This window comes from Daldinia vernicosa, assembly GCF_022497035.1.
Source record: "Daldinia vernicosa strain CBS 139.73 unplaced genomic scaffold F5Y00scaffold_23, whole genome shotgun sequence".
Taxonomy (NCBI): Eukaryota; Fungi; Ascomycota; class Sordariomycetes; order Xylariales; family Hypoxylaceae; genus Daldinia; species Daldinia vernicosa.
In genome coordinates, this window is record NW_025953939.1 from 238091 (window position 1) to 261074 (window position 22984).

The window sequence follows — 22984 nt, forward strand, 5'->3', positions numbered from 1 at the left end:
TAGCCTGGTCGAAGGTTCAGCATCTGCACTGGCTTGGAGCTTCGGCTCGGAGCGTATGTTGGCTTGGTTACTTTTTCTAAGCCCGCTAAAGCATGTCACTTTAAACCGATAGTCGTCAGGCACATCCCAAAATAAAACGCCAGTCGGCCGTTCTATTATCACGTGCGGATAGTTAAGTGCCTACCAGGTATATAACTTAACGTTGATTTAGCCTTCATGCTAATGCTAACTTACACACCCAAGTCAATTCCTAAAGCGTACCTAACCCAAGTACATACATCGAGTTATTTCCTACATGTGGTTACATGTATGTACTTCTAGCCTTCCCGAATCCTTGGTCCCGATATATGTATGTACCTAAGTAGCGTGGTAGTGCCGACAAGGTTTATCCTGCAAGATTGTAGATCACTTAGTTATGTGTAGTGTACACTTCTAGCACTCTGCATCGAGGACATTATTAGAATAACCTATACAGCTACAGCTATACCTTACTTGGGTAGGTAGTGTATGTGCGATAATCCCCGAGAGGAGCTGTCCTACTCTCTGATTGCCTCGGTAGCTGCGGTCAGCGCGTTCTGGAAAAACTAGCGACGGGAGCTCGGGCTAAGATGAAGGTATTACGAAGAAGCCATGCTTCGGCTTGTTTAAAATCCGGGGATAACGCACACACACTGTTATTAACGCATTGGTAGATATTTGGTTCCTTGTTAATCAACGTCGGCTAGTCTTTAGTTCTTATATCCTCTTCTTACAACAAATCTATCTCCCCCGGGCAAACTTCTCATGCCATTTGCCCTTTGCAACGGGAGGTGCTGCCACTGCTAGTTCTGGGGCAAGTTCGATTGTATCGTGGATTGTTGCAATGGCATTTAGGCTTGCTTCCGGTACCTCCGAAGACGAAGGGGTTGTTCCATCAGAAGAAGCCTTAAGTAAGATTAAAGCATTCGATGTGTTTTTCTGACGGAGACCCCATGATTGCGTGCCATTTTTTAATATTGCCGAATTTGTCGAAGACTCTAGTGTTAAACTATACGACATAAATTGCATTAGCAACTTGTTGAGATATCTTTTATACTCATGATTTACTAACACGGGAGGCGTATCTGATTCCAGTAGTGTAAGCAACTCAGGGGGTAACTCTAATAGCTTATAGCCAACTCCGCCGGGAGCATGATTGAGTGATATTCCCGTCTCCCTTTGACTAGACATTGTTGAGATATCGAATAGCTACGTCGAGTCAGCCCTGCATACGTTGTAACTATTTAACCATTAAGCGGGTGGCGTGGTTTGGCAGTGAGAGCTAATGTGTAATATAGAAATTGCAGTTTGTCGAAAGGGCAAAGTTGGAGAATGCCCTGTTTAATCGTTACAAGGTAATAGCAATACAAATTACCTCGTAGGTAAGTACCTACATACACTAATATAGAAATAATCTAAGCAGGCTAGTGCACCTATGTAAGGTTGCTCAAGTTACCTAGTATGGGCTGAATAGTAAGTGTAAAAAAAAAAACCAAAAAAAAAAACATCTAGACCTATTTTTGGGGGGGATTTCTTGGGGGATAAGGTGGGGTTAAAAATCGAAACGCGGTTTCAAGTTGTCGCGTTTGTTCGGCAAACCTGCTAAATCCCCGAGGGACCACAAAAAAATAGAAACCCTACCCACTTCCGGTCTGATCCTAGTCTTAGCCGTCTCTTGTCACTGACCACTGACCGCAAATGATGCTTCCCACAATAGTACTACTACTCTTGGAGGACTTCGAGGCCGTTGTTGTGCATTGCAATTATTGAAGATCCGGTTTTGGTCTTTGGCGCATTTATTAATTCTCTTTACTCATTATTCCCCTCTTCTGCTCTTCTGCTATATTGCATGGATCATTTTTTGTCGCGGGTGGCCTTGTGTACTATCAATTTAGTCTAGTACTTTTGTTGCTTGCTATCAAAGTAAACAACCGACTGCAGCTTTCGACGCGCACAAGAGGCCAGCCTAAACTTGTTTACTAAAAAACTAACCTGGTCCGAAGACGTTTGCCTCGTTTAACTTGTCCGTCGGGTCTCTTTGTCGACCTCCTCACACTCGTTCCCCCTGCCCGGAGCATGATGCGACAGGCCTACTGAGGCGGCCATGGTTCGCGTCACCGAGGAGCTGGCTCTATCGCCAGATCATCTCACTCTTTACCAAGCTACCGACCCCTTACTAGGTCATCTCCCCTTGCTCATACTTCACGGACCATCCACAACCGCAAATTATACCTTAAACAGTTCAAGAGTCCAGGTTCACGTATATACCCCGGCCGGTTTCCAATCTTTTCCCCGACTTACCATCTCCCCGAACTCGCCTTTCTATAACGTCGTCAATTATCTGCCCCGCGAGTTTCAAGGTGACGAGGTTTATCGAGCTTTAGCCTTTGGGTTATTCAAGTACTTTCAGGAGTTGCCTGAGCATGTCAAGGCCCACGTCAGAAACCAATATCCGACCATTCGAAATCGCCGACCCGGTTCGTTGCCCTCGCTATTCAGTGAACAACATGCCGCCGATATTGCTAAATCGATGGTCAGGGCGGATACCGCCTTCGAAGTCATCCAGAAGTTGCAATCTGCCCTTCAGACGCAACATATAAATAATATCGACATTGACCTTGTTTTACCACCTGGATCCATCAGTCCTCTACAGCCTATTGACCTTGAGGACCTTCCCGAGGATGAGGACGATATTTTAGATCCGACCTTGAGACAATATGGCATGTACACGCCTCTTGTTAAGTTGTTCGGCGAACCCGTCTTCTTACCGACTTCGAGATTACGACGAGCCCCCTCCAAGCCGAGCGCGTTGAATAGAACAAGGTCTTTTTCGAAACAGCAGAAGGCGGAGCTGCGGCGGAAAATGGGCGAGCTATTGGAGACTGAGGAACGCTACGTGGCGAAGATGGATGAGCTGGTGAATCATCTTGCACCCGAGTATAGGCAAAAGGCCAAGGAGCAACAACCGGGAAGTTTTAGTCCTTCGGAAGAGGACGTTGAAAAATTGTTTCCGAGGTCGGCCGATCAAATTTTACAGATTAACACGGGCTTCATGCAAGCTCTGCAACAGATCATGGAAGATACCGAAGGAGATGCTGTAAAGGATATGGAATCCGGTACCGCGTCCTCGAGAGTAGGCGTGTCAGGAAGCGTGGTTGGAAAGGCAAAGGACGCAAGCGGAGCTGTGGCAATGGCAAAGGTCATGCTAGAATGGTTTCCAAAGTTCACCGACTGTTATCAGGACTATATTCGAGCGAGTCAAAACTTCCCTCAGCTAATTACATCCTTTGTTAGTCAACAATCTAGCTTCTCGCAACGAGTAGCCGCCACTGGAGAGCAGCACCTTCGATCTACCGTCATCGAGCCTGTCCAGCGGCTGCCACGCTATAGTTTGGTTATTGACCAAATTGTCGGCTCTCTACCAATTACCCATCCTGCCCTCCAACCTATGTTGAAAGCCAGGGACATCATCGCCAACATCTGCTCCATGGATGATCCGCTCACTGATAAGCCTCATATTAACACACGCCTACGACACATGATCGAGAGTTGGCCCATCGACCTCGAGCCGCTTGGCCGGCTAATTGTTGCCGCTGACTTCTCTGAGATACCGGCTCCTTACCAACCTGGTGCAGCTACACAGCCAGTTCCAAGCGACCAAACCGGCATTTTCCTGCTATTTTCAGATTGTGTTGTGATCGTAAGAAAAGTTTACGGTGCCAACACGTCGGCGCGCGACCTACTACGTGAGATTGATAAGCCATCGCCGGCTGGTCTATTGGTTTCCATGACGAACGCGGCTGGTGGTCCGGGTTCCTACGAGCTAGCATTTGCCGGTTGGCACGCTTTAGCCGATGTGCGGTTTACAGAATCCTCAGATGGACGTATGGTCTGGTTAACTTCGTTGAACGAGATGAAGGGCGCCAATGCCGGCGACTTTGTCACGAGCACGGCAACTACTTCTCGATGCTTCGTGCTACAGGAATTGTACGAAGGCAAAGCCGCAAAATGGAGTGAAGAGGTCGTCAAGGCTAGAGTAGAAGGCAGATTCTCCGAGAAGGAGCGTGAAGATCCTTGTTGGACTCTACGATCTATAAGGATGCCTGATACTGGCCTAGGGTTGTTCGCCGCTGTCTTTCAGGAAGGTCTCGATCAACTGATAGAAGGTCGAAAGGAACCAGCCCCTGTTCGTATCGTTATAGACCATGAAAAGGGTACTAAAGGCGCACCGGTGGGTCACTATGGCGTGGAGATATGCTCGGATGTAAAGACGGGGTCGGGGAGTATGAGGAAAGTGATGGTCATCACAATAGGACTTAACGGAAAGAAGGCGACCGACGAGATTGGACTAGATGATTTCCTTCCAACACTTGCTAGGAGAGGTATGTTTTCGTTGCTAGAGCAATGCGAAGATTTTGCTAATTGAATCGTAGTTATTCAGCTTCTCAGTACTCAATTCAACGTCGGAAACCCAGGACTCACCGCCGCGATGGTGTCATTTCACACAAAGGTCCTTCGGGGTTTAAGCGTCTCTAGCAAAGCTGAAAAAACAAGGTCCTTCCTAGCTACATCACCCGTGAAGTACCTTTCGAACTTCCTGAGCGGGAGCAGCAACTCAGATACAAGCAGTGGCCACAAGCATCAGCGCACGTTGACGGGAGATGCTCCGATCCTTCTTCCTAGCCGACTCAGCCGATCTAATAGCTCCGTTGATGCGAACTCGTTGCATGGCTCAACCAAGAGTAGGGATGGGATTCGGATTGGCGGAACCGATGATGATCGACCAGAAAACCCGTTAGTTCGGCTTGAGCAAACCTTCACTGGTTATATGGCTTGTCTCCAGGCACGCAAGGGTAACTTTATTGGCCGAACGCTGCTGAACAGGTCTAGTGTCGATGAACTCTCCGTGAATGATCTCTACAACAAACTTATCGAAAGTCCCTTCGATATTGAAACTTCATCTGATTGCACCCCTGATGTTATTTTTGTCGCCTTCGAGAAGTTCGTGCGCATCGCTTGGGGAGAACAAATGGGCCCCATCATATCGCTTAAGACGTTAGACGCTCTCCAAGAGAGAGCCTCAAAAAAGCTTCCTGGAGATTTCGCCGACTTCGTTCATTTCCTCTTTAGAGATATAGCACCCCAAAACCGAAGGGCCTTTACTGCCCTGATCAAACTACTAGCGGACCTCCTCGACGGTTGCGCGAACGACAGCGACAGGGGAGCTCTCACCTTGGCATTTGCAGAACTCTTGGTCGAGGATGGGGATGCGCACAATTACATCAATCTGCTCGATAGGCTCGTGGAAGATTGTGACCGAATATTTGACGACGGGCCAAGCGGATTCAGTATAAGCATCGACCAAGCCGAGTCTATCTTCGAATCTATGAATTCGACTACTCGCAGTGTGAGATCGCATACTGGATCGTTCGCTTCGAATACATCCTCTATAAGAAGGAAATTTGGGCTCGAAAACTTTTTGACGAGGCAAAATAGCAAGAACGAGTTGGATAATAGGCCATCTGTATGGCGTACTTTAAGCAAGCACAATAGGAATCCGGCAACCGGTGAGACGACACCGACTTTGGCTAGAAGTCCTGTGATTAGGACAAAGTCGGAAATTGGTACACCGTCTAGTCCGAATAGGATAAGGCGGCCTGGGTCGCGCGACAGACCTCCTATCACAGGTGCCTTCGACGATACCTATTCACGGCCAAATAGTTCGCAAAAGCTCGAAACAATTGGGGAGCCTGAGACCGAGGAGAATTTCCTTAGCACTCCGAGGAGAAAACGTCGGAGTTCACTATCAGATCTTAAGAGCCTCATGGAGGCAGCAACCCTCGAGGACGAACCGCTGCAACCTCTCTCCCATATGAAGCAAACTTCAGAAAAGTTCAATTCCGGGCCACGTATTCCTCCGCCGTCCAGAATCCCAACCAGCCCGCCCTCGCAATATAACAGCCTAGCTATTCGGTCGTCCCGCCAAAAGGAAAACGTTGAGGACCCCTTCCAAACGTCGAACGAATCGCCGAGGAAGGGACATGCCAAGATGCTTTCAACATCTAATATCCCAACTCTGAGACGTGAGAATAGTTCGGCAACTGAATCGACCTCCAGACCTACTTCTAGCCCGAGTAAGTCTCAGGGGAAGCTTCGATTGCAGTCAACGCAAAAACTCCGAGAGCGGTTGCAAACGGAAAAGAAAGCTATCGAGGACGTAGATGCCAATTTGCAGCTGGAGCTCTCAAAGATCGCTGCAGATATGGCCAAGGTCAACTCATCTCTGCCACGTACCCCGACGGTTGACATGAGAAAACTATCCGCCAGCCTCAGAGCCCTCGAGGATCGTGTCCCCATGCTTGTCGCGCAGTTATTAGACCGGCAAGACCAACTCCAATACGACATGGACAACACTGTCAGAGCAGCCGAGGGCAAGGTCAGAGCGATCGATCAGCTGTACAAAGAGACCATGGCGGAGAACGAGATACTATACGAGAAGTTCAACAGCGAATTAGGCAAGATCGTCAAAGCGCTTAAGGGCAAGGGGCGCGATGATAAGGAAGACATCATAACGCGCATGAGAGACTACAGCGAGGAGACTGCCCGCGTGAAGCGGGAAAACGCGCGCCTCCGCCGAGAAATGGCCAGCTTGCGGGCCCTCATGAAAGGCGGCGGCAGCGGCGGCGGAGGCGGTGGTGGTGACGCCTAGAGGGACGTCATGTATGAAGCGGGCTCTTTAGGACGGCTGGCGTTCTGGCTGCTTTGGGGGGTCACGACGAGATTCATCGCGGGCGTTGCGAGGCCGGCGTTGTCGTCGTTGTATAGGAGCTTTTATTTCTTGTTCTGGCAGAGCGGCTACTTCTCCTTCTACTTCAACTTCAAACTTGACGATGCTTGTGGACGGGTATATGTGTAATGAGACGAGAACGAGAACGAGAACGAAAAGAAAACGAGAACGATTCTGGTATACGAACTGACTGACTGACTGACTGAGATACTTACTCGGCTTGGCTTGGTTTGGCTTGGTTTGGCTTGGACTAACTACGCATGCTAACGCTGGATGGATGTTTGTTACGAAACGAGATGATGGATGCGAGACGAGATGAGATGGCAAAACCCAAACCATGGAATCCAGTAATTAATTATAGTATAGATGAGAAAAGTACGATTTGTAATTGTCGAGTTTGTCGCTTCTTGTGCGTTGTTTAAGTTTAAGGTCGAGTAATAGGTAATATAGGACATTCTCGGTTGAGGAAATGAAATGAAATGGAAGATGCGATAATATTCATTTACCTATGCTTGGTCGGCATCGTGATTGTGCCAATTACCAATTTTCTTCACCTATCCTCACGTTGTAGTAAATCATCTTTATGTAGTAGCTATAGACTACCTGTAAGTGGACAAAGTCATCGATTCTCTTCTCTTTTAGTTACGGCTCAGCTTTCCCTAGCCACCTCTCTCTCTCATCCAAGTCCCCAAGCTGGACAGACAGCCAGCAAGGCATTATTTACTAGTTAGTTGCTTACAGTACCCAAATATGCGCACCTCTAATCCAGACAACTGAACCCATTATGCCGGGATACCAAGTCTTTGGCAATTCTTGATATGGAACTGTATTTGACCCTCTAGACTCGCACCGCTTAACAACTTCCGACGCGAGCTCGATTATCGGCCATGAGATATCCTCTTGGAATTATTTCTATACTTTGTGCTGCATGACTATCGACTACGCGCAAACCTATTGCGCAGAGAGTTCGTTTAGTTTTGCTTTCTCGTTCTCATTTAACTGGTTGTACCATTCACCAAAACCGGCGATGTTATCGCGCGCTGCTGCGAGGAAGAATTCTGTGAGGTACGCTTGCGTTTCGTCATCCCGACGGCGCATATTGTTGGCCTCTAGAAAGCCCATTAGATCGTTCTTGACGCTACCAAGGTTGAGGTCTAATGTGTCTGGGTCATCCTCCCAGCCATCGTCGTCGTCATCATCAGCAAACTCAGCCGCAGCAGCCGCGGCCGCGACATTAGCAGCGCTATTCGCACCCGATGCGGAGAGAAGTTCTTCAATTAGAACCTTAAGGATTTTTAAAGGAGCAGGGATTGCGGTATATTCGTCTGGGGCTGGGTATCAGTGAGCAGTAGTACGTGAGGGGTCCGGAGAAGATACTTACTTTGCCTAGCACGGGACCTTGTCATGATCATACCACGCGCCTGTGTGATCAGGTCACCCTTTACCGTCGTCTGGAGAAGTCGGGGGTCATTCAGACTGAACAACTTGGAGAGAGCGATGACACTATTTTCAAATTAGTAAGGGCGGGGCTTCAGTCCAATAGCTTTTACTTACTTCTGTCTAATTTCATCATATCCCGCAAAATTGACGGAATTTTCCAGCCACTTTCCTAAGACGACCTGTAGGCCACTCTGGCCATTGATCTGAATCGTGCTGAGGAAGTCGACAACGTCTCGGGCACCAACCAAAGAGAGTCGCGCAAAGACTAGAATGAGGGACTGGATAAACGCAGCAGAATCGGCCGAGGCTAATCGGTTGGCAACCGCCTGTAAGAGTTGCGGTAAGAATGGACCGAGTCGCTCATGGCCTGCTTTTTCAACTAGCTCGGCTGCAAGACCACCGACTTCGGATGCCGCATTGTCCTCAATAGATGGTCCGAGCAATCGGTCAATGATATGTAGACAAACCTCAAGGCCGGATCTATTATTCTCGTCGTGGTAGTTGAGTACCTGCTCGTGGTCGTGCGCCAAGAGATATTTGACCGATTCAGCACCTGGTCTTAGGATATCACCCTCGTTACTCTCCATAAGTAGGCGGCTTAACTTAGGTAAGGTAGCCGCTACAAACCCAGGAGGTAAGGGTTCCGAGGCGTATTGAGTAAGGGCGGCCATCAATTCGGTAGCAAACTTTAAGACTGGTTAGCCCTACTAATGAACTGGACTGCAGGAAAAACTCGACGATAAACTACCGGCTGGGAAATCCGCTAAACTTACCGTAATGAGTGGGTTGTCTGAAGTAATATCAGCAACGTTGAATGCGCCATTCAGCGTAGGGAGGACTTTTTGGCAAAGCGCTTGGTACGAGACTGGGTCTGGCATTGTCTTAACGATGTCTTCGAACTCTTCGCAAATGAGCATAGTGACCTAAATGCCAGTAGAAGTTAGCACTACCAACGAATAAGACATATACTCGGCAATATGTAAAAGGGATTCAGTAATTTTACAAGACCATTTGATACATACCTGCCAATTGGTTGAGCCATGTTTGGCAATGAGGAAGAGTAAATCCAGGGCGGGGACATCGTTGGACACAGCAACTCGTTTGTCGATATTGATGGCAGCCCGAAGGGTTTCCGTAAGTGTAACAAGCAAGTCATCCGCCTGTTCAAGGTCGGACATATCCCTCGCAGACATCCATTGAGAAATAGCGTTGACCACATTTGCTTGGACCCCTCGGTTATCGGCAGTCCTTCCACCCTGGAGAAATCCCTCGACCGCCTTTATGCATGCAACCTGCACAAGCTCGGACTGCTCCGCCGCAATAGCCTCAACCGTTCGGTCCAGGAGTGCAGCTGCTACTCCGTCAAACTGAGATAATACTCCAGCAACTAGATATCCACGACCGCGTAGCAACGGTTCCCCGGGACGGTTAATAGCATAATTTACGAGTTCAAGATACGCTTGGCTGATCTCTTGAGGGATAGTCTTACTACAGTCCAAGAAGTCGTTCAGAAGCTGATTAAGTAAGTATAGAGCAGCTTCCTGTCTTCTCCACGGCGCATCCTCGACAAAGAGACTCTTCGTATAAGCAAAGAGGCCTTCTAACGCCTTCTGGTTCAACCATTCACCGAGCTTGATTAGGAGATCTCCGCAAGCAGTTCGTGGAGTATAATTGGCGCTCACGGACTGCTCCTCTGCAAGGTAGAGGGAAACATCTATGTCCCACAACTCTTCCTCTTCTCTGGTGATAAGAGCATAAGAAATAGCGAGCCTCATGATATCCAGTACCCATGGTGTCTCATGTGCAGAAGGGTGGGCCGCTAATTGGGCTAATAGCTCCTTGCGAACAGGTGGGGCTCGCAGGCAACCGTTCAAGAAATCTAGTTCCTCCAGAATAAGGAAATCTAGGGTGTAGGGAAGGCCATCAGAGTCTTCTAGCCTGCCTTGAGCATCGTTCTTGATATATAGCTCCTCGTGCGCAGATTCGAGAAGCAACAGTTCTTCCCAGACGGCCTGAAAGAAATGTGGCGTCTCGGGGAGCAGGAGGCTTGGGAAAACGTCCTTACACTTCAGAAGACATTTCACGACCTGGAGCTTGAGAGCGATTATGCCGTTCCACGTATCAGGCTGTACGGTCGACTGCGGTTCGAGGACAGGGAGCCTCAGCTTCATAACCTGATGGAAGAAAGGAAACCAACCCTTCATTGCCTCTTCGGCAAACGCCTGCACTTCCTTCGGGTGCTCCTCCTTGACAGTATCCATGAGGTCAAAACAACCGCGAAAGACGGAGACGGCAAGAGCGCGCAAGGTGGGTTTTCGGCCTTCATTGATGGCGGCATCGTATACGACCTTAACTATATCTCGTGCCATAGAGAAGAATTGGTCATCACTGAGGCTTTCGTCAACCAGATCCCGGAGAACCCTCAAAGCACCATGGAGCTGGTTATCGTTTCCATTCGGGATTATCTCGAGCAAGGTAGGAAGAAGCGACGGCCATAATTCGGGGAAGTCGACATTAGCAATTTTGCCGACCGAATAACTAATTAAATTGTCAGCAATTGTTGAAATAGCAAGGTAAAATTAATATGCGCTGGAAAATAGCTATTTTACAAGCATAGTAATAGGGATTGTAAGACCGATGCATTATGCTTTATGTATAAGGCTTTCGTACCTTGCGGCCGTCTTGATCTTCCTATCATCCTCCGAATTCAAGGCAAGATCAAGAACTAGAGGTCGGATCTGATCTTTGACAGAATCGGCAATTGGAATGGCGGGGCCATCGTCGTTCTCCCCGCTCCAGTTTCTCTCGATGAAGAGTCGCAAAGCAGACAGGGCAGCTTGTCGGATTTCTACCGCAATAGACGTATGTCGGGCAATGTTTGCGAGAGATAGGGGAAATGCGGGATTGCTGGCTGCATGCTTCAGGTCAAGCTCGGCCTGCTTTCTAGGACCTTCGGCTGCCAACTGAGTGTTGGCGAGGACCTGGACGAGTTGGTCCTCCATTGTCGGCGCTCGAGTTTTGTCGCCGATCCAGATAGTTAAAGGTTAAGGATGTTATTGAACAAGCTCAAATATTATTATTGTTGTTGTCGGCGAACAACGTGGGACGTGGGATGTGGGGTTTATGTGGTTGAGATAGTGGCTTCGATAGTTGCCTCGACAGAAATGTTTCTATTTTATCTGAAAGCGGTCAAAATAGTTGCGGGACGGAAGGTGGGACAGCCCGCAGTGTGACGACGATTTAAATGGGCAGGTGCGGGCAAGCAGAGCACTGACAGGGGCAGCAACTGCTTAATTGCTTTAGCAGTCCGATATCACCACAAAAAGTTAGCGCGACGCGTTGGTAAAAAGTGGTGTTGATCCCCAAGAAAAGTTCAAGTGTGGAAAATTATTGGGTCATCACATCACATAAATAAACATTGAATCACATAAATTCTAAACTTGCAACATCAACATTGGAGACAGGTATAAAACAACTTAGATATCAGGTACGTCAGGTACATCAGGTACAAATTATTAAATGTACCTTCTACAGGTAGGTGGAAGTACATAAGGTACCTATCAATGTAGGTACGAGGTACGATACATGCATGTACCTACTGTCATTAACGGGACCTAATCTGCTACCTAATGCAGGGCACTTGGTGTCACTTAACTATTTATTTTAACGGGAACTCTCACCAATCAAATAAACAAACGTACCTGCTCCCACTTAACGCGTCTTAAATCTTGAAATCCTACCCCTCAACGCGTCTTCTATATGTATATTGGATTAGGTACCTAGGTAGCTAAGTACTTGCCTAAACCACAGGATCTTGCGCCAAAGCCATAAGCCTCCAAGGGGTGACGCTACCTATACCTAACTCCTTACAACAATGGCCTCGCTACAAAGCCAGCAGCAGCCTCACGAAGAGCAGCAATCAGTACCTCTCAGCCAAGCTAACAACCTCTTAACTTCATTCGCCCAATTCCTCACAATTTGCATCCACAATATCCTCTACTACCGCTCTATCTACCCAGCTCAGACATTTCTCACCAGCCGAGCATATAACCTACCGGTCCACCAGTCAAGACACCCGAAAGTATGTTCGTGGATCCGCGACGCCGTAGATGCCGTAAAGGGGCAGCTCGTCCTAGGTGTTGTGGAGCGCATTGCTGTAGTCATATATGACGGACAGGCGAGGGTAATGGAACGATGGATGTTTGATGTTGCCAACTTCCCCGCGTGGAAAGGCTTCAAGGAAGCAAGGGGACCAAGAATAGAAGAAGAAGAAGACGAACTTGTCGAAGGGGCCGTCAACGCTGAGAGCGGCGTAGAGGGAAAAGTAAATTGGGCAAACGTGGACGAACAACTACGTGCTACTGTGAGGAAGCTAGCATATGCTGCTGAAAAGATGACACCGCTTCCAGATGGATGTACTTTCACTATCGCAGTGGAACTACGAGATGAAGGTGAAGCGCCAATAGGGGTAAGTGCTTATAATCAATATCCCGGTTCGAAATATCAATTAACAAGAATTAACAAACATTAGCATCCGCAACCTTGGATACCCTCACAATCCAACCTACAAACGAGATCTAGAGACAACCCAGTACCTGGTCAAGATGTTGGAGGAGCTAAGACGACTCCCCTCCGTGCAGTAGAAGCCGGGCCTTTGTTCTTTGAATGCTGGGTTGAAGAAGGCAAAGCCAAAGAACAATTATCATCTCCCTCATCAAGCGAATAGAAAGTCACGTCTCCATGCTTTAATGCTATTTGTTCAGTGTGAGTTGACGTTATTTTGGAAATGTTATATTAGTATGAATAATGTGATACTGTAGTCCTGTCGTGGTAAGTCTGGTATATCAGCATTCTTGTTTCGACAATCTTCTTGAAGCGACCAGTAATGATAGCAAGGGCTTAGAATTGTACAGTCCAGTAATACAAATCCTTTTCTGTGGATGTCACACCTTCGCCTAGCCGCCTGACAAATTCAATTCTGGCTGATCGACCAGTCCATTGTGGTGCATTAAATGATATCTCCTCCACCAAAGCCACCAAACCCTCCTCCCGGCCTGCGACCTCCCAGCCTTGGGAGGCCTCCCGGACCTAGAGGATCATAGCGAGCTCCCGGTGGTACCTGAGGGTCAAATCCACCATCACCACTGCCAGAGCCTCCGAATAGAGGATCATCAAAAGTTGGATGCATGCCTTGACCTCCACCGGGTCGCGGCAGGCCCCCTCCGATGCCTAATCCGGGACGTAGCGGATCATGCGGTCCTAACCCAGGAGGATGCAGATCATCAGCCCCGATATTCCCAAATGGGCCTCGAGGAGGCTGTCGTAGCGGAACGCCCGACGGGCGGTTTATATCGTAAGGGTCTTCGAATTCCGGTGGTGGAAAATCGCCGGCCGGAACCGGGTTGCGGGGCGGTGGATTCAGAGGATCATTATACGGGTACGGCTGTGCCGGCTGGGGTAGTGGATCCGGTATTACAGGCTGTCTTGGCGGTCTTCGACCCGCTTCGTCGGCATCGTCGCGCGCGGCTCTATCATCAGCAGATTCCTCGTAGCCTTCCTTCTGAAGAGAAGGAATAAGTTTTTGGACGATGTTGATCTTGATTAGACTAGCCAGGTCCTCGATGCGGCTTCTGGAGATGAAAACATTTTGTAAGGTCTGTGGTAGGTTGGAGCGATCCTCTACGCCATCGCCATCGATGCTTATTCTGACAGGAAGAGCCGCGTTAGAGATGAAATCCTTGAGGGTGACTTCGACGCGTGCAATACGTTCGTCGTAAATACCCAAGCCGCGGATCTCGGCTTTGCCTCCCATTCGATCGGTTTTGATAATGAAGTGAAGGGCTGATTGCTGGTGCGCATAGACAAATGCATAGGTGTTGAACGACGCATTCCAATTCGGCGGAAGCCGCGGAGCTAGCTCATGGCATTGTGCTTCTATTAAATAATGATTAGTATCATTTAAATCGTATAAGCTAGATATATAGGTACTTACCTTCAAGTTTAGTTTCATCGAAACCCAGGAGACGGAATCCGAGGGACGCCATGCAGGCGTGGGCAAATAAGGCTAGAGCCTCATGGGAGCTACTCAAATCAGATGTAGTGTCGCCTTGAGGATGAGTAGGTAGAGCATCGGCCATCTGCTGAAGGATGGCCGACGAGCTTAGAGGATTAATCAGCATGATGAAGATAAGTTCATCCGACGCGAAGCTTATGGTTTAAAGTTATTTCTTGAAGCTTCACATTCGATGTTGTAAGTATTAGTATGTAGGTGTGAAGAAGAATTATTTTAGTGGTAAACTGCCGAAATCCGAAGAACTATTATATATACGGATTCGCCGCTTCTCTTTATGTCATTGCGTCGTTGCCTTCAGCCCTACGAGGTACGCAATATGTACTAAAGCGGAGTTTGACACGCGGGGTAGCTTTATCTTATCGGAGCTTACTCATGCTTGTATGAGATATATTACCCGTTTATTCACCATAGAACTTTCAAGAACAATCTAGCTAGGTAGTTGTTATAATTGTTTCTCGGTGAACAGGTATATATTTTTTACGTTTCGCTTTTTTACAGAACTAGCATATGATCCTACCGCATTTATAAATTCTCGAACTAGAGATCCAGGGAGATCGAGGCTGACTTAGATCAAAGAGTTAACGTATCTCGCAATTTTCTAGAGAGCACAGTACAGTAAAGTGCGTTTAAGGAGAGCGGTTTACTGGGAAATTGGGTTAATGTTATAGGGTTATATTCTTCGCTATAGGCTGGGTACCTTAGTTAGCTTCCTTGGCCATTGTATTTTGTTGGGTTGTAACGGGGAAGAATTCCAAGACGTAAAACTCAAGAGCACGCCCAGTCGCGGAACCTGAACACCATGTCGCGGCTGTTAAAGCTGGGGAATCGTCAACGTTCCGTAACGCTTCAAATGAGAACCAACTTCCGAGTGTCCACGTTCTCATTTTGGACCAGTGAAAACACGTCTAGGTCATATAGAAAGCAGTCCCCGATAAGTTCGTAGGTGTCGTCGCCCCTGGCTCTCAATACAAACGGGTACTTTCCGCCAGGAATAAAGACCAAGTCATCACCCTCTCTCGCATGCGGCGGTGCAAGACCCATCGAGCCTTCATCAGTAATGAAGAATTTGCGTCCGTAGGAAGTCATTTCCATCCGGCGAGCATATTTCATCAAAAGCCAATTGCTAGCTCCGTCTCCTGTGCGCGTCGAATTGGCTTCTCCCAGCACGCCTGCACCGTATTGCCCATACCACGCATGAAACTCATCGGCTGACGGCGATGTTGACGGTCTTGACTCTCGGATATACGGGGTCTCGTCTTTTTCAATTAACAAATCAGTACGATCGTCTCCAATGAGAGTATCAGCAAAGGCGTCAATGATAGCCTGCGGAAATCTCTTATAACTCAGGCTCAAAGCGAGAGTTTCCCATTCGGACAAGATCGAGCGAAATTCCTCGCCACCAACAGCAACGCTTACTCCTAGCTCGCTTCCTGTTTTCTCAATTTTCTCGATGAGATGTCCGCGGATCGCTAGAGCGCCATCGTGTCGAAATTCAAAACCGGGGAGCACCAGGATTGGATAATGAATGGAATATATCGCCGATGCGCTAAATATCCTTGGTAAAGTACCTATGGGGTTGACTATGCTATAGTCAGGAACCCATGACGGAAGGCCATCGATGCATTTCTTCTGCGACCCTAACCAGTGAAGGATCTCGAGGGTTTGGCTTGCTTCGATGACCTTCTGTGTGAAGTTCCGGAAAAGATGGACAAGGTCTTGCGTATAGTCGATAGGAATATCAAACTGTATACCTGTATCCAATACTAGGGCGCTGAATATCTTATCCCTAGGGTCGTGAACCCGACCATGCCGGTTCCAAAGGAATACGTTCCTCAGTGGCACTAGATTACCGCGAGAAAGTTCCCAAAGGTGACGTAAATGCGTTCGGCCATCTGGTCCTTCTAACGGATGATAGTAGTCCGCAGTCCCCAAGAAGTCGGTACACTTCATCAGGTCCGGCCATTCACCCTGATGACGGCCACATAGGATGATAGCTTTATTCGTCAACGCGAGCTCTTGAGCGGATTGTGTCCTGTAAAACCATGACCTTTGAGATAGGTTATGAAAGGCGACCGCCATTTCTCCCCGATATCGACACCAATTTATATGTCTATGTTCGCGACACCTGTCGAGATGCTCAAACACAAGGTGTGAGTTATTATTGGCGTTTCCAATCCACGCAAGGAGGCCTGTTGCGCCCTCGTATATGCCCTTTAGATAAGAGGGCTGGGTATTTTGATCCTTTCTCTTTAGTTTCTGGTTGATGCAGATAGCATCCAGCCAAAGGAATCTCGGTCGATCTTCCAATCGGACTCTACGTAGCGCTAAATAAGCCTCGGATGGGGCATCGAAAGTCTGCCCGTTTAGAGATATAGGTACTTGTGGCCCTGTTGAGCTTTGCCAGTCGCAAGAGAGAATCTCATATTGGTGATTTTCGTTGCTGTTCACATGTAAGAGCTTGCATCTTATTGGATCCTGAGGAAGAGACGGTTCAAGTTCTAGAAGCCTTATGGCGTCATCTCGTAGAGGATCATAGTGGAACTGGGAGCCAGTTTCCTCGACCCAGGGTATTATTTCATCGGAGAAGCTAGGAAGGTGGTTAGTTGACTTTGATGCTGCCATCCCGAATGTCCTTTTCAGTAAATAGAGACTCTCCTCTGGTCTTATTTGATTAAAGGCAGCGTTAGTGTGGGTACGAGTGTTGCTAAAGTTTCGTTTCCGATTTCAATGACGAATGGCTCTTATGAATATAGTATGTGTCTATTGATTCGCATTACCGCGGGAAGATAATCGTTTTAAGTTCGTCCCTACGCCCGGCTTCTATCTGGAAACATGACACATGTTTGTCACTTTGCAATTTATATAACTAACGTCTTTGTAACCTTGGCTGCTTGTGAGTTAATGAGCGGGGAAAATAGTCTTGACCCCCTGAGCCTCCTGAGAATTTTCACGTGACAATCGACGTTTCATCTTGAGTAAACTATTTATTTTTTATTTGAATTGTAATTATTGTAATTATGTACGATTTATCAGATTATTTGATATGTAGAAATTCATTATTACCCATTTGTGCGTTGTTCAGCTATGGAGATGCTGTCACCATAACGCCCCTTTTAGTGATATATATGCTGCGAGTGAAACCTGCCGCCGAATCCCCGTGTCTTTTCTACCTATGTGCCAACGCCCAGTCTAGGTATGCAAATCGGCTTCCTTTCTCTATGCCTGGTCTCTAAAAAAAGGAGGCATGACCGAATAAAATCAATCACAGGCTTTTTACCAATACCCAATCCGTCTGAATGCAGGTTCCGGTAGGAAATTCCACTGCGCCTACCTTCGAGTACCCTAGCCTCTGGTAGAGCCGTTGTGCGCTCTTATGGTCCTCCCAGACGGTAAGCCATAGCTGCTTGAAGCCTTCAGACCTGGCCTTGTTCTCGACAACAGAGATGAGTTTGGTCCCGATACCCTTGCCATGGGCCGTGGTATCTACGTAAAGCCTCCGCAGTTCGGCGTGCGAGGAAGGATCTCCCTTCAGGGATGGATCGGTAAGGCCGCGAACGAGCTGCACAAATCCTAAAATAGAGCCCAGTTCATCACGGGCGACAAATGTGCTGATGTTGTTCTCATGTGCGCTTATGATCTCTGCTTCAATAGCTTCTGACGAGTACGTCTCTGCTAGAAAGTCCGCCAAGTCGTTTTCTGGGACGGAGAAACCGAATGTTGCGGTGAAAGTGTTGGCGCCGATTAGAGCTATCGCCGCCGCATCAGACGGCAGTGCATCGCCGATGGTCACCTCGCATGTCTGCTTCACCTGGACCTCAGTGGTGGTAACGACTGACGCCATTTTCGTGGACATCATGATGTAAATGTGAGCCGTGGCGAATGATACAAACGACAAAAAAGCGAAAAGGAAAACGCAACTTTGGTCGAGCCTGCTGTAGATCTGACCGAAATGTGAGTTGAAAAGGAAGCAAAGTGTCCTAGGGGCATCTTATACATATTGAACCGATCGAACTTAGCTTTGTTTGGTGTAGGGTGTCCGGTTTTCGGGACCTCCGAGGCTCCATCTTGGCTATATCTATGATATTTGCGCGCCCTGCGACTTGTCAATATGACCTAATTCGGATTCCCTGTCTACGTGTGTGTGGATGTCTTAGAACAGCGATGAAAAAATTCAACATGACTCAACGGTGCAATAACTCTTATGCCAGTATTATGGTGCATATTGACCGGCTTATTTTATGATAAAATGTCTGACGCACCTCGTGTAAACACTGCCCCAATGTTCGCCCGTCTTAGAAATCATCTTGGCGGGTGCTGTTATTGGTGACATTTCGCAGGATGGGCGGCATGCAATTAAATGGCAATGAAAAGACCAAAGCATCAGAGAATGATATTTGCGGCGGAAAGGTTACCGCAGTTCAAATCTTTATATTATAGAGTTAGTCCTAAGGTAATTGTAACTGAGGTCTGGTGAGATTCAACCGGACGCACCGGCCACGCCACGCCCATAACGCCTACGACCCTTAACTGGATATAACCCTAACCGGAAGCTGATGGGCTAATCGAAGGTACCTCATATAAAGGGGTCGTACATGTGATTTTGTGTTTACATAATCCGTACATATTTTGCAATCCCAAGCTCTTTTCGTCCCTACTCTTCTCAAAGTTAGATTTCATCGTTCCTATATTTTCGGATGGATAACATTCCTGCTCACTTCCGACTTCGTTGATATCATCTGGCTGCATACCTAGCCCAGACGTGAGCAAGTTTTTGAGTGCATCTTGAATAACCTGAGCAGCATCGAGTAGCGATGTGGTCGAACTGAGTACCTGTTTGCTTCCGCCGCATTACCCATAACAAAAACAAGAGACGAAAGCATTAAGAAGAAATCCACCTACTTAGGGAACACGATGTGTAAGTTCCATGCCGAGTGACCAGCAACAGCTTTAGGCTCAACAGACCAGTCGGCCAACAAGTCAGCCAGGGTAACCCGAACTACTATACAGATCGGCCGGCCGTACTCAACGTGTCGATTTTGCTAACCTCGAGCTTCTGTAGTCCTACCTCGAGGTCAAACTGGCAGCCCATAGACTCTAGAATGGCCTTGATCCGAGCAATGCTCGTAGCAAAGATAGGGAAGCTGACCAGCCCTCTGCCCACATCCGCCCGCTGAGCACTTTGCCCAGTGAAGATGAATGCCGAACCTGCTTCGATAGTGTTTTGAACTTGGGAATGCCCTGTTCTAACTAGCCAGCCGTTCTCGAAGTTAATTCAGCTACAGTGAAAGATTTATAGTCGAATAAGGTCCTATGGATTCAAAAGTATATGAGCTATATCAGCAGCATGCCCTACACCATTCCTCGGGAGATCGGTCTCAGTGATAGATCCCCGGTAAGCCTGATGCTGCCGTTTCATTTGCGCGTCCACCAGCAAGCAGATTGACAACAGTAGAGTGGTTCCCAAATAGACCATGAGTCTGTACCTAGGTAGTGGTATGCATCGTCTAGGATTACGTGTGCATTCACACCACCAAACCAGCGCATCCTTGGGTATGGCCGACGTTTGGCTTGATACCGCCATATATACGGGCTATTCGAGCGAGGATGAAGCCCTAAAGTTGGTAGCTATTGCCGCCGATTCAATCGGGTCCTGCTGCTATGAGATGATATATTATCTACGAGATCAGTATACTTGCGACTTGCGACAACGGGCGTACCCTTTCAGTGAAGTTCGACGTATTGAGTTCCTTCAGGGGGAAAACTGGCTTGGGGGTAAGTGGTACGTATAAGTCTAGCATGCGCCCGAGAACTCGGCATGGTTACACTCGATATCTTCTTCAGATACCCGGCCATATCCGTTTGCTCAATCATCAAATGCGCGTGGTATGCTATCCGGGCTAAGCATATGCAAGGCAACTAGCTGTTGGAGAAAGTTCGGATGAAGTATGACTTTCACTCCTGTAACAAGATCCTATAAGTATAATCTAGCTCAGGGGATAAAGATTCTGCATCCGATATAGAAGGATACTCACCATATTCGTCTCACCTAACCTTAACGATTGGCAGGCCAGATGGACACATACAGACTTGACAAACAAGAAGTATCTAGAGTTAGACTAGGTCCCCGAAGATCGAAAAACTACATAAGAACTTTTGCTGGCAGTCATAGCCTCGCCGTCCCCCGCCGCAACCATACGTAGCAAGTCGCGTATCTCATAGGTTGATTAGACCAACTAGTCACTTGTCATACTCCCTACATAATAGCCCCTTGCCGACCCCGTTATCCTATCCATCGGCATCCCAGATAGTCCAGAGGATCCCGAAACTTACTAGTTCATCAAATCACCGTTTTCAAAAGCCTCACATGCCACTTCCAATAGCAGCTCTTGGCAGGGTCACCTGCTCTCACTCCGCATTCGCACATGCATCGTCATATAAAACGCACCCTTTAAAGTGATGTTCTTACGGCTCAGCCGAATCTCATCCGGCAAGACTAAGCGCGGCATTCGCGATATGATGTGCAGCGGGATCTGCCTGTTCTTACTGCAGCTGCAGTCATCTTTTAAGTCTTGGCTTGAATAGCTGCGCTGCGATCTTAGTTGAGTATATAGAATAAGGCACGTAAGAAGCAACAATTAGATAATAAGGATTTAGGATAACAGAAAGTGACAAGGATCATGGAAGTGTAGGCGTTTTAGTTTCTAACTACCTACTTTTTATATAATGAAGGTATCTCATAACTATCTAACGTCCTAGGAAACTATAGCACAGCTTTTGGCCAAGACCTATTAGGGTAATATTGCTTCTTATCGTGCGTGGTGAATACGACGTATGTATACGCCTTGAAGTGCCAATGGGCTACACTTATCCTAATTAGAGTGTGACAAAATTCCGATCTGTCGAATAAAGTTTGTATCTACCATATATCCCTTATCATAGTGAAAGTGTAGTCGGTACTCTAGGAGATGCAACAGACGAGACGAAAGCAACCAAACCACCGAAGATGGTGGGCTCGGAGATGGCTGCGTAGCTGGCAAATCCCGTTTTAGGGCAATCTATCAAGGTGGTATCTGAAGAGGCTCGAAAGAGAACGTGCTAGATTAGAAGCAAATTTTGGATGGGAGCAGATACCAGTGCCAAAAGGTAATAAACATGTTGTCCAAAATCGATTTTCCATTGTTTTCTTTGAACTTATTACCTACTTTACTTCCAGAACTTCGATGATAATCTTGAGCAATGCTGTTATAACGCCGACGGCTCTGCTAGTCACAATGAAGAGAGTATTGGCCTTACACGGCGTCGGCTCCTCTGCAGAGATTGTTAAGGATCAACTGGCTCCACTGACAAGAGAGCTGGGCCCTAGATACGAATTTGTCTACTTGGATGGAGCGGTCGAAAGAGAAAGGGGCCCAGGTGAGTTCAATGATAGATATGTCGGTTTCTATGAGTTCTCTTTTGCTAACACGCCATTAGAAATAGCGCCTTATTACCTAGGGCCATTTTATTCGTATACCAGGGGCTACACGATGGCTGAGATTCGAGAAGCTCTCAATGGCATCGATCAGTTCGTAAATGACAATGGCCCCCTTCATGGAGTATTTGGCTTCAGCCAAGGTGCCTCTCTGGCTGCCTCATATTTACTCGACTATCAAACCCGCAAGCCCGGGACACAGCTGCCCTTTGAGTTCGCAGTTTTATTCTCTTCGATATCAGCTTTCTCGCCTAGTAAGACATGCTACGAATCCATCATAGAAGATCTTCTAAACCAAGACTTCCCGGCAATTGAGTCGTTTCCCGAGGCAGAATTCAACGAACTTGCCGAACCCGAGCGAATCTTCGCCGAATACTTAGCTCTAACGTTCACGGTAGCCAACAATATGGGCTCATTTACAGAACCGATCAACTTTTTCCAACAGCGGAACCAAGAAGTTATCCCTCGTGTTTTGCATCACTCTTTAACCCAAGACCGCATCAAAATCCCAACTGTCCACGTCAACGGAAAAGGAGATCTCTCTGCAATGAGTGCGCAGTCAAGATTGGTCTGTGGTCTGTGCGACCAATCCTTGGCTCGCGTACATCACCATCCAGGGGGTCACGGTGTACCTACAAACCTCTCCGACGTGAAGACTCTTGTGAAGATGATAGATTGGGCTAGTATAGAGGGAGCAGACCGCCGTGCGCTACATCAAGCCCCGATGGGAACCCCGCAGCGTCAGTTTTCGTAACTACCTCCAACGTATCTCGTACAAAGCTGAAGAGCTCGGGGGAAAGAGCATATCAAAACAACCAGCCCAGATATAATCCATCCTATAATCCATACCATCGACAGAGTGCCTAAAACATAATGAAGTACCCCCCACATCTGTAACTTGGAGTACGAATATGCCCACAGCCCAAAGATCCAGTAATACAGCTGGCCTTCCGCCTTGATAGCAGTGTGTAAAGACGACATACGTAGCCAGCCAATGTTCCTACATCAAGTTCGCTCAGCATCCCCTTTACGGCACCAAAATAGCCGGCAGAATCGAAATCAGCAGTCGAAACAGCACTCACTGCTTCTTGCATTGCATTCGGACCTCCATAATGATCGTCTAAGTACCCCGAGATGTTATAGACTTACGGCGGTTAGAAGGTGGATCCTAAATAATACGAGTTAACGAAGTCCC

At 47.7% G+C, this 22984-nt stretch overlaps 8 protein-coding genes across 8 annotated transcripts; 3 read left to right on the forward strand and 5 right to left on the reverse strand.

Moving 5' to 3' along the window:
• Positions 1-759: 759 nt before the first annotated feature.
• Positions 760-1209, reverse strand: F5Y00DRAFT_262060 (uncharacterized protein; the record flags this gene model as incomplete). The annotated part of the gene is made up of 2 exons (XM_048011318.1): positions 760-1027; positions 1091-1209. 2 exons carry the CDS (start codon positions 1207-1209, stop codon positions 760-762), a joined length of 387 nt encoding a protein of 128 aa, XP_047864833.1.
• A 485-nt stretch (positions 1210-1694) lies between these two features.
• On the forward strand, positions 1695-7295 carry F5Y00DRAFT_237033 (uncharacterized protein). Its single transcript, XM_048007771.1, has 2 exons — positions 1695-4400; positions 4452-7295. The coding sequence occupies exons 1-2, from the start codon at positions 2123-2125 to the stop codon at positions 6725-6727; spliced, it is 4554 nt and encodes a 1517-aa protein (XP_047864834.1). The 5' UTR covers positions 1695-2122; the 3' UTR covers positions 6728-7295.
• Positions 7281-11579, reverse strand: F5Y00DRAFT_237034 (ARM repeat-containing protein). The gene is made up of 6 exons (XM_048007772.1): positions 10916-11579; positions 9268-10783; positions 9019-9168; positions 8360-8931; positions 8187-8308; positions 7281-8136 (listed from the first exon to the last, which is right to left on the reverse strand). Exons 1-6 carry the CDS (start codon positions 11245-11247, stop codon positions 7757-7759), a joined length of 3072 nt encoding a protein of 1023 aa, XP_047864835.1. The 5' UTR covers positions 11248-11579; the 3' UTR covers positions 7281-7756.
• Positions 11580-11731: 152 nt separating this feature from the next.
• Positions 11732-13112, forward strand: F5Y00DRAFT_76905 (DNA-binding protein). Its single transcript, XM_048014127.1, has 3 exons — positions 11732-11942; positions 12056-12713; positions 12777-13112. Exons 2-3 carry the CDS (start codon positions 12120-12122, stop codon positions 12969-12971), a joined length of 789 nt encoding a protein of 262 aa, XP_047864836.1. The 5' UTR covers positions 11732-11942; positions 12056-12119; the 3' UTR covers positions 12972-13112.
• F5Y00DRAFT_76887 (PI31 proteasome regulator N-terminal-domain-containing protein) lies at positions 13015-14583 on the reverse strand. The gene is made up of 2 exons (XM_048014126.1): positions 14238-14583; positions 13015-14179 (listed from the first exon to the last, which is right to left on the reverse strand). Exons 1-2 carry the CDS (start codon positions 14422-14424, stop codon positions 13254-13256), a joined length of 1113 nt encoding a protein of 370 aa, XP_047864837.1. The 5' UTR covers positions 14425-14583; the 3' UTR covers positions 13015-13253.
• A 176-nt stretch (positions 14584-14759) lies between these two features.
• F5Y00DRAFT_237038 (heterokaryon incompatibility protein-domain-containing protein) lies at positions 14760-17187 on the reverse strand. The gene has a single exon (XM_048007773.1). The coding sequence runs from the start codon at positions 16938-16940 to the stop codon at positions 15165-15167; it is 1776 nt and encodes a 591-aa protein (XP_047864838.1). The 5' UTR covers positions 16941-17187; the 3' UTR covers positions 14760-15164.
• A 107-nt stretch (positions 17188-17294) lies between these two features.
• Positions 17295-18794, reverse strand: F5Y00DRAFT_237041 (acetyltransferase). Its single transcript, XM_048007774.1, has 2 exons — positions 18578-18794; positions 17295-18411 (listed from the first exon to the last, which is right to left on the reverse strand). Exon 2 carries the CDS (start codon positions 18172-18174, stop codon positions 17581-17583), a length of 594 nt encoding a protein of 197 aa, XP_047864839.1. The 5' UTR covers positions 18175-18411; positions 18578-18794; the 3' UTR covers positions 17295-17580.
• Positions 18795-21589: 2795 nt separating this feature from the next.
• Positions 21590-22543, forward strand: F5Y00DRAFT_269869 (inducible nitrate reductase 2; the record flags this gene model as incomplete). Its single annotated transcript, XM_048012513.1, has 2 exons — positions 21590-21731; positions 21792-22543. 2 exons carry the CDS (start codon positions 21590-21592, stop codon positions 22541-22543), a joined length of 894 nt encoding a protein of 297 aa, XP_047864840.1.
• Between the last annotated feature and the right edge of the window lie 441 nt (positions 22544-22984).

Bases quoted from the DNA above. Each gene is read 5' to 3' on its own strand.
- F5Y00DRAFT_237033 (XM_048007771.1), top strand. From the start codon at position 2,123: ATGGTTCGCGTCACCGAGGAGCTGGCTCTATCGCCAGATCATCTCACT. The intron at 4,401-4,451 runs GTATGTTTTCGT...ATTGAATCGTAG, and splicing joins TCCAACACTTGCTAGGAGAG to TTATTCAGCTTCTCAGTACT.
- F5Y00DRAFT_237034 (XM_048007772.1), bottom strand. From the start codon at position 11,247: ATGGAGGACCAACTCGTCCAGGTCCTCGCCAACACTCAGTTGGCAGCC. The intron at 10,784-10,915 runs GTACGAAAGCCT...CAATTTAATTAG, and splicing joins AAGATCAAGACGGCCGCAAG to TTATTCGGTCGGCAAAATTG. The intron at 8,309-8,359 runs GTAAGTAAAAGC...ATTTGAAAATAG, and splicing joins TATGATGAAATTAGACAGAA to TGTCATCGCTCTCTCCAAGT.
- F5Y00DRAFT_76905 (XM_048014127.1), top strand. From the start codon at position 12,120: ATGGCCTCGCTACAAAGCCAGCAGCAGCCTCACGAAGAGCAGCAATCA. The intron at 12,714-12,776 runs GTAAGTGCTTAT...AACAAACATTAG, and splicing joins AAGGTGAAGCGCCAATAGGG to CATCCGCAACCTTGGATACC.
- F5Y00DRAFT_76887 (XM_048014126.1), bottom strand. From the start codon at position 14,424: ATGCTGATTAATCCTCTAAGCTCGTCGGCCATCCTTCAGCAGATGGCC. The intron at 14,180-14,237 runs GTAAGTACCTAT...ATTATTTAATAG, and splicing joins CGATGAAACTAAACTTGAAG to AAGCACAATGCCATGAGCTA.
- F5Y00DRAFT_237038 (XM_048007773.1), bottom strand. From the start codon at position 16,940: ATGGCAGCATCAAAGTCAACTAACCACCTTCCTAGCTTCTCCGATGAA.
- F5Y00DRAFT_237041 (XM_048007774.1), bottom strand. From the start codon at position 18,174: ATGATGTCCACGAAAATGGCGTCAGTCGTTACCACCACTGAGGTCCAG.